Raw genomic sequence first — 13,390 nt, 5'->3', positions numbered from 1 at the left:
AGAAATAGATATACGGTACATGAAATAAACTTGAACATATGAATAGAAAATTGATAAATACATAATACTGACGAATAGATAAAAATAAAAATGGTACATGAAATAAACTTGAACATATGAATAGAAAATTGATAAATACATAATACTGACGAGTTCAGATAAAAATAAAAATGGTACATGAAATAAACTCGAACATATGAATAGAAAATTGATAAATACATAATGCTGACGAATAGATAAAAATAAAAATGAAGTGAAGAATGCGTAGAAATATGAACTAATAAATAACAAATAGATATATAGAGAAAAATGCAAATAAGGGGAAATAAATAAAATGAGAATTAGTGCTACATATATAAAGATAGGAAAGAAAGGTTTGGGAATGAGAGAAGAAAAAGAATTGAAGGGAAGGAAAGTGGAAAACGAGATAAATATAAATAGCAGAAACAAGAAAAAGAAGATAATTAGAAAAAAAAGGAGAAAGGATAAAAAAATAATGACAGATGAAAAGAAAACAATCAAAATATAAAGTGGAGGAGAGGAAAATAAAGCAAGGGAGGAGGAGGAGGAGGGATGGAAAAGACGGAAATACAAAGAGGAATAAAGGAGAGGAAGAGATGAACAGGACAAAGAGAGCTCCCCTGAATCTCGTCCCACCTAATATCACTGTCCATGAATTTATCTAATCTATTTTTTAATGTGACAATTATATTGGCACTCACCACATGACTGCTCAGCCTATTCCACTCATCCACCACCCTGTTAGTAAGTCAATTTTTGCCCATGGCCCTGTTGAATCTGAATTTATCCAGTTTAAACCCATTATTACGTGTCCTACCCGGTTCTCTTACCAACAAAACCTTATGAATACCCCCCTTATTAACCCGGTAGCTGCAGGGATCATGTTTCTTAATGGTCCCTCTAAGCGAGAAAAATGAGAAAAAAAACATCACTCACATAAACTATTTCATAATATATATCAACGCATTTGTGATCAGTTTACGCATCATCTATTTTTTGGGGTTTATATCATGGCAAAAATGTGGCCCGTCGCTGCTACACGGTAAAGCCACAAATTTGGCCCGTCGCTGCTACCGGGTTAAAGCCCTTCAACCATTAAAAACCTTGATCATGTCTCCACGCACCCTTCACCTTTCTAGAGAATGCAAGTTTAACTGTTTAAGTCTTTCCTCGTATGGCAAGTTTCTCAACCCCTGAATCATCTTAGTCATCCTCCTCTGCACCGATTCTAACATTTTGATATCCATTCTATAGCAAGGTGACCAGAACTGAACCGCATAGTCAAGATGAGGTCTAACTAATGCTAAATATAGTTTGAGGAAGACTTCGGGGCTTCTGTTGCTTACGCTCCTTGAAATAAATCCCAGTACCCTATTAGCTCGATTTCTAGCTTGAATGCATTGTGCCCTTGGACGGAGATCAGAGGAAAGGAAAGGAATGGATGAGAAAGGGTGGAGAAGAAAATACAGAAGAAAGAAGGGAAGAGGAATGGATAGGATAAAGAGAAGAAAACAAAGATATATAATCTAGATGGAGGTAAGAAATGGGGAAGGAAACGGAGGAAGGGAGGGGAAGGAAAGGGAAGGAAAGGGAGCCAGGTAGAGTGAGTGTATGTCTCTGGTAACTAATTTAGGAACACAGGTGGCTGGGTAGGTAAGGTAAGGCAAGGGTGGTAGTAGTAGTAGTAGTAGTAGTAGTAGTGATGGTAGTAGTAGTAATAGTAGTAGTGATTTAGGAAGTATATTAGTTGTTTTGGGGCCAAAGTTAAACTGTGTATGTGTGTCAGTGTGTGTGAGTGTGTGTGTGTGTGTGTGTGTGTGTGTGTGTGTGTGTGTGTGTTTGGCTCCTGCTTGTGTTTGATATTTATGCCTCTCGTCTCCTTACGCACGCACGCACGCACGCACGCACACACACACACACACACTGCCCTAAATATGTTGTCTACTTCCACAATCAAAATAAATTAACCATGAAATTAGTGACTTGAGAGAGAGAGAGAGAGAGAGAGAGAGAGAGAGAGAGAGAGAGAGAGAGAGAGAGAGAGAGAGAGAGGATGTGAGTGGTTGATATCATGTTCATGTGACACGTGTAGTAATAATAGTAGTAGTAGTAGTAGTAGTAGTAGTAGTAGTAGTAGTAGTAATAATAATAATAAAAATAATAATAATAATAACAACAATAATAATAATAACAATAATAATAATAACAATAATAATAATAACAATAATAATAATAACAATAATAATAATAACAATAATAATAATAATAATAATAATAATAATAGGAGGAGGAGGAGGAAACCCATCACCACCTCAGCAACAGATAGGACTCTCTCTCTCTCTCTCTCTCTCTCTCTCTCTCTCTCTCTCTCTCTCTCTCTCTCTCTCTCTCTCTCTCATACATAAAGCATACAGATACAAATTGATGTCTTGCTTTAATACTGGAGAAGAGAGAGAGAGAGAGAGAGAGAGAGAGAGAGAGAGAGAGAGAGAGAGAGAGAGAGAGAGAGAGAGAATCATTACAACCTGATATATTTTTAGGTACAATCTCCTCCTCCTCCTCCTCTTCTTCTTCCTGACTGACGGCTTGCTTTGCCCTCTGATCCTTGTAACCTCTCCTCCTCCTCTTCCCCTCTCCCTTCTCCTCCTCTTCCCCTCCCCCTCCTCTTCCAGATACTCTCTCTTTGACTCTCTCTCTCTCTCTCTCTCTGTTGTTGGCCTTTATCAATTTTCCGGAACCTTGAAAAGAGAGAGAGAGAGAGAGAGAGAGAGAGAGAGAGAGAGAGAGAGAGAGAGAGAGAGAGAGAGATTTGTCCTGGCAAGAGATGAATGTCCTTAGAACGAGTCACGCTCGAGAGAGAGAGAGAGAGAGAGAGAGAGAGAGAGAGAGAGAGAGAGAGAAACGTACAGAATAACCTCCTTCTCCTCCTCCTCTTCTTCCTTGCTAACACTTAATCAAGAAAATAACACAAGGTAATCTCCCCAAGGAGGAGGAGGAGGGAGGGAGGTATCCTAAACTGACCTTTCTCTCCCTCCCTCAATCCCCCAAACTCCTACTTCCTACTTCCTCTCTCTCTCTCTCTCTCTCTCTCTCTCTCTCTCTGCTGTACGATGAATATTGATACGCATAACTGGACATGTGAGCGAGAGAGAGAGAGAGAGAGAGAGAGAGAGAGAGAGAGAGAGAGAGAGAGAGAGAGACCCGGCGAGGTCGCATATCGCTTCCAAAGACTAAACAAACTTAGCAACAGAGAGAGAAGAGAGAAGAGAGAGAGAGAGAGAGAGAGAGAGAGAGAGAGAGAGAGAGAGAGAGAGAGAGAGAGAGAGAGTGTGACGGACTATTCCAAGGCTGTATAGCAGTGCCAACTTACCTGATGGATGCTTTCTCTCTCTCTCTCTCTCTGATTAACCTTACTTTCAATGCTTAGTTTCCTTTTTTTTTCTCTCTTCATTTACTTTAGTTTCCCTCCTCCTCCTCCTCTTCTTCCTCCTCTCACTGCCCTCCTTCCCTCCTCCTTTACCCTTGGCATTATAGGAGGATATAACCTTGCTCTCTCTCTCTCTCTCTATGCATACCTAGATATCAATGGCATGAGATTATAGGGAACTTGGAGAGAGAGAGAGAGAGAGAGAGAGAGAGAGAGAGAGCAACTTTCACTCAGGCAACACAAATATATTCTTTCTTATTTAACTTAAAACTCCCCCGGACACACACACACACACACACACACACACACACACACACACTCAACTCCTCTAATTACCCAACTCATTTATCTCAATCATATCATTCCACTAACACCAATAATAAATAATAAATAAATACTAACATTATATATATACTTACACTATTCTAATTACTCTAACAATACTATCACTAACACCTTCTACCCAATACCTTAACCTTACATAACCACACCCATTAATACCAAATACTTTAACAGTAGAACGTAATCTGAAATAATAATATTTGCTAATAATATCAACTACAGCTATATTTATACTAATCTACCCTAACACAACTCTATAGAACCATGTCTACTATACTCTCCCTATTAGACCATATCCACTGTGACTATAGCCTACCTTACCTAATTCCTAGTTATCTTGCCCTACCCTACCATACCCAGTTCTTACCTAACCAAACTTTCTCAAGGCTAACCTTCTCTATTGTAGCCTTGCCTAACATACCCCAACCTTGCCTAACATAACCTACCCTATTGTAACCTTATCTAACTTACCCCAACCTTGCCTAACATAACCTACCCTATTGTAACCTTATCTAACTTATCCCAACCTTGCCTAACATAACCTACCCTATTGTAACCTTATCTAACTTATCCCAACCTTGCCTAACATAACCTACCCTATTGTAACCTTATCTAACTTACCCAAACCTTACCTAACATAACCTACTCTATTGTAACCTTGCCTAACTTACCCAAACCTTGCCTAACATAACCTACCCTACTGTAACCTTATCTAACTTACCCAAACCTTGCCTAACATAACCTACCTATTGTAACCTTATCTAACTTACCCAAACCTTACCTACCCTACCCTACTGTAACCTTATCTAACCTACCCTAACCCTATCTAACTTTCCCAAACCTTATCTAACCTACCCTACCCTACTGTAACCTAACCTAACATACCCTACTGTAACCTTATCTAACCTACCCTAACCCTATCTAACTTTCCCAAACCTTATCTAACCTACCCTACCCTACTGTAACCTAACCTAACATACCCTACTGTAACCTTATCTAACCTACCCGAACCTTATCCAACCTAACCTAACATATCCTACTGTAACCTTATCTAACCTAACCTAACCTAACATATCCTACTGTGACCTTATCTAACCTAACCTAACCTTATCCAACCTAACCTAACATACCCTACTGTAGCCTTATCTAACGTACTCCAACTTTATCTAACCAACCCAAACCTTATCTGACCTACTCTAACCTTGTCTAACCTAACCAACCCTAATGTAACCTTATCTAACCTAACCTAACCTTATACAACTTACCCAAACCTTATCTAACCTACCCTGCCTTGTCTTACCAATCCTACCCTACTTTAACATTATCTAACCTAACCTAACCTTGTCTAACCTACCCTACCCTACTGTACTATCATTGGAAGATGGCTAACACTATTTTAATTTGCTGTACTATCAATCGAAGTAACACTATTTTAATTTACAATACTATCAGGGGAAGAAGGCTAACACTACTCTTAACTCACTACACTATCAATCAAAGAAGACTAGCACTATCCGAAATCCCTTTACTATCAGACCAAGAATACCACATGATGCTAACCTGCTATGCCATCAATTGTAAAGCCGTGTCCTTAGATGAAAAAATAAATAAATAAATAAATAAATAAAATAAAATAAATAAATAAAAAATAAAGCATATCACTCACTGTAGCCACCCATCCATCATCGACAGTCACTCGTAAACACCACACATTCACCACATTAACCACAAATCTTCCGCACTCCTCCATCTCTATAACTCATTCGCCTCTACTACTTCTACTACTAATAATAATAATAGTAATGATAACAACAGTCCACACTCAACATAGACTTCCCACACTCTTCCACTCACTACCTGACACATCTGTTATACTACTACTACTACTACTACTACTACGATATCTACTTCTACTAATGATAACCAGACAGCCCACACTCAACATAGACTTCCCATACTCTTCCACTCACTACCTGACGCATCTGTTATACTACTTCTACTACTACAATATCTACTTCCACTAATGATAACCAGACAGTCCACACTCAACGCAGACCTTCCCACACTTTCCCTCACTACCTGACAGTCTCTTATACTACTACTACTACTACTACAATATCTACTTCTACTAATGATAACCAGACAGCCCACACTCACCGCATATCTTCAGAGGTGCCTCCAGTTCCAGAAGGATGGGCTGGGACAGGAAGATCTCGCGGGACTTCAAACACAGCCCTCGGATCTCATTCTCTGTCAGCTGGACATTCTTGCCCGGCCGAGAGCCACGGACTGAAACCATAGCAGTGGGGGAAGAAAAGGGAGTTGATTATAGGGGTAGTGGTAGAATATGGGGTGTTAAAATAGATATATACATTAAAATATAGACACATAGGTTTGGGAGTTGATTATAAAGGTTAGTATTTGGGTGTTAAATTAGATATTCATACAAATGGAGAGACATACCATACATGGGTTTGAAAAGGCAAAGGAGGAAAGAAAAAGGGATTGATTGGGGTAGTCTTATGGGTGTTAAACTGGACACACACACACATACATATAGACAGAAAGACAGACACATAGGTTAGAATAGGCAGTGTGAGAAGAAGAGAGGAAAATGAGTGAGTTCTGAGTTGATCATATTATTACTGAAGTCCAAAAAATTTCAACTGGCAGCTGGGGCAGGAGAGGCTGAGGTCATTAACACGGTACCAGCGACGGGCCAAATTTGTGGCTTTACCGTGTAGCAGCGGCGGGCCAAATTTGTGGCTTTACCGTGTAGCAGCGACAAGCCAAATTTGTGGCTTTACCGTGTAGCAGCGACAAGCCAAATTTGTGGCTTTACCGTGTAGCAGCGACAAGCCAAATTTGTGGCTTTACCGTGTAGCAGCGACGGGCCAGATTTGTGGCTTTACCGTGTAGCAGCGACGGGCCAAATTTGTGGCTTTACCGTGTAGCAGTGACGGGCCAAATTTGTGGCTTTACCGTGTAGCAGTGACGGGCCAAATTTCCGCCATGATATAAACCCCCAAAAAATAGATGATGCATAAACTGATCACAAATGCATTGACGTATATTATGAAATGGTTTGCGTGAGCGATGATTTTTTCTCCCTTTTCTCGCTTAGAGGGGCCTTTAAGAAACATGATCCCCGCAAGACAGACTCTGCAACACACCTAACATGATATAAGGTAAGTGTTTTATGATGTTCTTTAGTTTGTTTTTTGTTATTTTTACAGGGAATTGGGTGTCTGTTTCCTCTCCATTTAAGAAACATGATCCCCAGAAGACAGACTCTGCAACACACCTAACATGATATAAGGTAAGTGATATATGATGTTCTTTTGTTTTTTTGGTTATTTTCAAAGGGAATTCGGTGTCTGTTTCCTCTCCATTTAAGAAACATGATCCCCACAAGACAGACTCTGCAACACACCTAACATGATATAAGGTAAGTGATATATGATGTTCTTTTGTTTTTTTGGTTATTTTCAAAGGGAATTCGGTGTCTGTTTCCACTCCATTTAAGAAACATGATCCCCACAAGACAGACTCTGCAACACACCTAACATGATATAAGGTAAGTTATATATGATGTTCTTTTGTTTTTTTGGTTATTTTCAAAGGGAATTCGGTGTCTGTTTCCTCTCCATTTAAGAAACATGATCCCCACAAGACAGACTCTGCAACACACCTAACATGATATAAGGTAAGTTATATATGATGTTCTTTTGTTTTTTTGGTTATTTTTACAGGGAATTCGGTGTCTGTTTCCTCTCCATTTAAGAAACATGATCCCCGCAAGACAGACTCTGCAACACACCTAACATGATATAAGGTAAGTGATATATGATGTTCTTTTGTTTTTTTGGTTATTTTCAAAGGGAATTCGGTGTCTGTTTCCACTCCATTAAAGAAACATGATCCCCGCAAGACAGACTCTGCAACACACCTAACATGATATAAGGTAAGTGATATATGATGTTCTTTTGTTTTTTTGGTTATTTTTACAGGGAATTCGGTGTCTGTTTCCACTCCATTTAAGAAACATGATCCCCGCAGCTACCAGGTTAAAAATTCAGGCGGTTTGATTGACTGGACTGACAATCACGGAGCCGCAGCTGCAGTGGTCATATGGCGTGAATATATTACACCTCACTAAAAATACCAAAATTATAAAATGTTACTGTATTGTAATTATAAAAACAATACAAAAGTAACCACCATTAACAGTAAGCCTACAGGATATGGGGGTAGCGATGACCTCATGTCCCCGGAAGCGTGCCTTCTTCCACCAAACTCAGCGGTATCATCATAGTCGGAGATACATTGTTTACGTTTCCACAGATGATTTTGACTTTACTCATCCAAGTTTTTTTTTTTTTACAATAAAGGAGACAGCTCAAGGGCACAAAAAAGGAAACAATAATAAAAAAAAGCCTGCTACTCGCTGCTCCTAAAAAGAATCCAAAGAGGTGGCTGAAAGAGGGGGTATGCAATGAAAGCCAGTGACAAAAAATACCCAATGACTTTTCTGTTTTGCTGTATAAATATCACATCACTTTAGTTTACTGTCAATTCAGAATCTGGGGTATTTGTTAAGTTTGTATGGGTGTGTGTGTGTGTGTACTTCTCTGTTATTGTGAAGAAGTGTCACAGGAAATGAGGACATGATTATTTTAAAACTGGAGGAGGAGGAGGAGGAGGAGGAGGAGGAGGAGAATCAAGTGAAAGGCAGGAGGAAGACAAAGGAGGAGGAGAACAACTAACAGAAAGACAGAAAGAAGGAAGGTAGAGGAATACAGAGGAGGAGGAGGAGAACTAACAGACAGACAGACAGAAAGAAGGAAGGTAGAGGAGAAGGAGCAGAACTAACAGAGCTGCAAGGCTAATGGACCGTACTGGCTATACAGGCAGCGCCACATGCGGCCACTCAACTCCAAGCTGTCCTTTCCATAGAGTTCAAGTTATAGACTAGAGTGCGTCTGAGGCTGTCTCCGGGATACACGGCCATGGTGCCTCCATCACTCCAAGCCCATGATTGAACACATTTCACTCCTACCCGATTTCAGTTTTTCTCCATGTCAAATAGTAGAGTCAGGAAATCGGGTAGGAGTAAGGTGTGTGCAGTCGTTGGCTTGGAGCGGTGGCGGTACCAAGGCCCTGTATGCTGGAGGCAGCCTAAGATGCACACTAGTACAGAACTTGAATTCTATGGAAAGTACTGCTTTGACAGTTCACTGACTGGCCATGTGTGGCGCTGCCTGTATAGCCAATACGGTCCATTAAGGGTCTGCCCCCCGTGAGAGAATAACACCTGCACTTATAGACTTGCATTGGCTACCCATTAAGGCACGAATAGTCTACAAAATGTGTCTTGACGTATCAAGCAACGTGACTTGGTAAACCTGGATATTTGAGAAATTTACTACAGGATTTTCATTTGGACACCACCATGTCATTGAGACAGTACAGAACAGTACAGACTCTATGAGCCCAGGGTCAACCTGGAACTGGGTTTCAGAGCATTTGAGAAGAGTGCCCCGCGGCTCTTTAATGAGTTACCCGGGGATGTAAGAACAGTGGCAGTCTGGCAGTCTTCAAGAAAGTGCTGAAGACTCACTTATTCACTAAATCCTACGACTTCACAAACGTGAGGAATGAGGACAACTTTAGGTGCTAATATTACTGTTATAATGTTAGCGGCCCTGTGGAGCAATGCTACGGCGGCGGACCAGGGCCTGAAACCTCATCAATGGTAACGGTAGCAGACAGAGGAAGGCAGAGTCAATAAATATAAATAAAAAAATACTCATTCCTGACATTCTTGACCCACCACACAGAAAACACCAGTTGAAAAAATTATTAGACTACTGATGATGTTAAACTAGAGAGACATACAGCAATACATAAGGTTAGTGGGGCAAAGAGAAGGGAGGTAGAAGTTGATTACACGCCTATAACTTTATATATAGGACACAATGCTGAATAAAGACAGGGTAAATGTAGATATAGAAAGACAGATGAAGATAGGAGAGGAGAGGAGAGAGAGAGAGCTGGCTGCATAAGAGGTAAATATAAATGAAAACTAGATGAAAGAAGACAGAAAGGAAAGGAAAAATAAAATACATTGCAGATAAAAGAAAAAAGGACTGATAATGGACAAAAACATTCTCTCTCTCTCTCTCTCTCTCAAGGTAAGAAGCCGTACTAAGCCAAGGTGGTGGGTCGGACAGACACCCAAGAATGCCCAGTAATGCAACTCAGGAGGAAGAGGAAGAGAAGGAGGGAGGAGCAAGAACCAAGAGAAAATTAAGGAGAAAGGTGTGAGAAGGGAGGGAGATGAAGAAGAAAGGGAGATGAAGAAGAAAGGGAGATAAAGAATAGGAGGAAATTATCAACCTTACGAAAGAAGGAATTAGAGAGAAAACACGATAAACAAGGAATTAGAGAAGACAGGAAGAACCGAAAGATGGGAATAGGAGAAAACTGGATAAATAAGAGGAAGAGAAAGGAGAGGAAAGAGGAAGAGGAGGAGAAAACCAGGATAAAAATTGGAGGTGTAACGAACGGAGGAAGAGACAGAAAACCCGATAAACGAGGGAGAGAAGGAAGGAAGGAATAAGCGAGAGGGAGATAGGAGAAAATGGATAAACAGAAGGAATAGAGGGGAAGAGAAAACGAGGATAAAAATTGACTTCACGAACGGAGGAAGTGAGAGAAAACCCGATAAACGAGGGAGTAACGAAGGAAGGAAGAAGCGAAAGAGGGGAATAGGAGAGAAAATGGATAAATACGAGGAATAGAAGGGAGGGAGAGGAGGAGGAGAAAACGAAGAGAAAAATTAACGGTTAACGAACGAAGGAAGTGAGAGAAAGGGCGATAAACGAAGGAAGGAAGAAGCGAATGAGGGGAATAGGAGAGAAAATGGATAAATACGAGGAATAGAAGGGAGGGAGAGAGAGGAAGAGAAAACGAAGATAAAAATTGACGGTTAACGAACGAAGGAAGTGAGAGAAAGGGCGATAAACACGTAATAAGAGAAAAAAACGTTAAGAAGCGATAGGAGGAGATAGGAGAAAATGGATAAATGGGAGAAATAGAGAAAGAGAAAACGAAGATAAAAATTGACTTAACGAACGGAGGAAGTGGGAGAAAACCCGATAAACGAGGGAGTAACGAAGGAAGGAAGAAGCGAAGGAGGGAAACAGGAAAACAGGGACAAAAAAACACGAAGAGGAGAAGGAAAACAGAACGGACGAGGGAAATCTTGAAGCGAGCGGAAGAGAACATTTAAAAACCCTCACCTTCTAATAACCTGGCGATGATGCTGTCTATGTTAAGCTTATCTGTCTCCGCCATTGTGTCCTTTATAGTAATTCACTGGGCGCGGATCGAGATGGCGCAAGGGGCGGCGGATGGACACGGATAAAGAGGCAGCAACACAACACTGGCCCTACCCTCGGCAAGATGGCAGCCGTTACCGACGTCACCTACAGCGCTGCCACATCCTCACACCCACCATTTCCTATTTTCCACTTTTTGGGCCTCGAATGTCCCCCAAGCCTCACTAATTATCGGTTTTAAGGTTATTTGTAAGTGAATATCGGTAAATGTATGGGTGCGATGGCGCTTTGAGCTTAAAATCGGGAAATATATGGGTGTAAGTATGGAGACTTGGCAACGTTCCTCCCTACAGTTGCCAAGATATCATACTCACCTCAGCATATTTATCGGTTTCTGACGCATGATTGTCACGAAAAGACATCAATAATTACCGATTTTACCGATATCTATAAATGAATGTAGTTATCGGGGCCCAGCAGACAGTTTTTGGGTGGTTAGTCGGTATGTGGAGGGGGCTGAGTACATCAATCTGGCACCATTCGTCACCTACGTTGCCAAATAGTTGTACTCAAAGCCTCGTATTTACCATTTTTTTACGCTTAACTATCACCAAAAGACATCAGGAGTTAATTATTTTTTACGATAATTATAAATGAATTTCATTAATGGGGTGCAGGAGACGTTTTTTGGGTCAGAAATCGGTAAATATATGAAACTGAGTAGAACGATCTGACACCCTTAAACATCACGGCCCGAATTCCCCGACTCTTACCTCTTCAGAAAATTATATCGAGGCTTAATTTTAGGTTTTCTGGGTCTGTTTTGGGATTAATTTTGGGTGTTTGAGTCTTTTTTTTAATTTGGGTGAGTTTATTTCGGGTTTTGGTGGGTTGATTTGAGTGGTTTTGGTTGATGAGCCATGGGTGGACTTCCTCAACAAATGGGTTTCTGGTTTGATTTATGGTTAATTTGGTTGATTTTCGAGCTTTTATTATTCTTAGTGTTATTTTGGTGTATATAATGACGGTAATTTTAATGGTAGAGACAAATTTCCCCGGTCCATCCACTTTTCCCGTGATGTAACTCTCCTAAAAACTTATAAATAATGGTGAATTTAAGGATTTTACGATAACAACGATGCTCTAAACCTTTTCAATCGTCATATATTTTAAATCTATTGCTATTCGCCATGCGTAGAGGGATAAAAATGCGATATTATGTAAGGTATTAAATCGGTCAGAATCGTAATGGAAGGAAGGTGCGCGCGCAGGTGGTTCATGGCTGACAGGATGAAGGGATAACGGGCCGGTCTTATCATTAGTTATCTCAGCCTTGTTATTGTTATCTTTGAAGCGGGATTAATACTGATAGACTTATTGCGATTTATTAAGATATTTGGAATTGTTAAGGGCAAGGTCAGGGGAAATTACCAGGCGATATTTACATTTTATTATTTTTATTGTTTTACGTCTATTAGCATTGTTGGTGTTGGTATAAGTAAAAGATAATAAAAATAAATATGGAAAATAAATGAGAGGGATATTGGAACTTAACTGCCTTTTCTTATATTATTTTTTTGCTTTTTCGTCCATATTTCTTTTATTTTTGTCTATCATGTCTTTGCCCTTAACTAATTCCCTTCTTCATCTTCGTCTTCCTCCCTTTTTTCATCATCTCCCTTTCTTCTTCATCTTCCTTTCTTCTTCATCTCCCTTTCTTCTTCATCCCCCTTTCTTCTTCATCTTCCTTTTTTCTTTATCTCCCTTTCTTCTTCATCTCCCTTTCTTCTTCATCCCCCTTTCTTCTTCATCTTCCTTTTTTCTTTATCTCCCTTTCTTCTTCATCTCCCTTTCTTCTTCATCTCCCTTTCTTCTTCATCTTCCTTTCTTCCTCATCTCCGGCCCTATCTTCTTCATCTCCCTTTCTTCTTCATCTCCCTTTCTTCTTCATCTTCCTTTCTTCTTCATCTCCCTTTCTTCTTCATCTTCCTTTCTTCTTCATCTCCCTTTCTTCTTCATGTTCCCTTTTTCTTCATCTCCCTTTCTTCTTCATCTCCCTTTCTTCTTCATCTTCCCTTTCTTCTTCATCTCCCTCTCTTCTTCATTTTCCCTTCTTCATCATCTCCCTTTCTTCTTCATCTTCCTTTCTTCTTCATCTCCCTTTCTTCTTCATCTCTCTTTCTTCTTCGTCTTCCCTTCTTCTTCATCTTCCCTTCTTCTTCATCTTCCCTTTCTTCTTCATCTTCCCTTCTTCTTC

The 13,390-nt window shown here is 40.2% G+C and overlaps 1 protein-coding gene and 1 long non-coding RNA gene across 2 annotated transcripts in view; both read right to left on the bottom strand.

Annotated features, from left to right (window-relative positions):
* Nucleotides 1–11,287, bottom strand: part of LOC126986146 (serine/threonine-protein phosphatase alpha-2 isoform) — a 44,948-nt gene extending 33,661 nt beyond the window's left edge. The window contains exons 1-2 of the mRNA XM_050842040.1: nt 11,095–11,287; nt 5,948–6,079 (exon numbers count right to left, since the gene is read on the bottom strand). Coding sequence (XP_050697997.1) covers nt 5,948–6,079; nt 11,095–11,149 — 187 coding nt within the window. The 5' untranslated portion in view covers nt 11,150–11,287. The remainder of the gene's footprint in view (nt 1–5,947; nt 6,080–11,094) is intronic.
* On the bottom strand, nt 3,678–5,941 carry LOC126986152 (uncharacterized). The gene is made up of 3 exons (XR_007739331.1): nt 5,764–5,941; nt 4,468–5,647; nt 3,678–4,417 (listed from the first exon to the last, which is right to left on the bottom strand). It is a non-coding gene; the product is annotated as an uncharacterized LOC126986152 (long non-coding RNA).
* Nucleotides 11,288–13,390: the final 2,103 nt, after the last annotated feature.

Source organism: Eriocheir sinensis, chromosome 61, assembly GCF_024679095.1.
Source record: "Eriocheir sinensis breed Jianghai 21 chromosome 61, ASM2467909v1, whole genome shotgun sequence".
Taxonomy (NCBI): domain Eukaryota; kingdom Metazoa; phylum Arthropoda; class Malacostraca; order Decapoda; family Varunidae; genus Eriocheir; species Eriocheir sinensis.
Note: the sequence above shows the minus strand (reverse complement) of the source record. Positions and strands in the feature narration are given on the sequence as shown.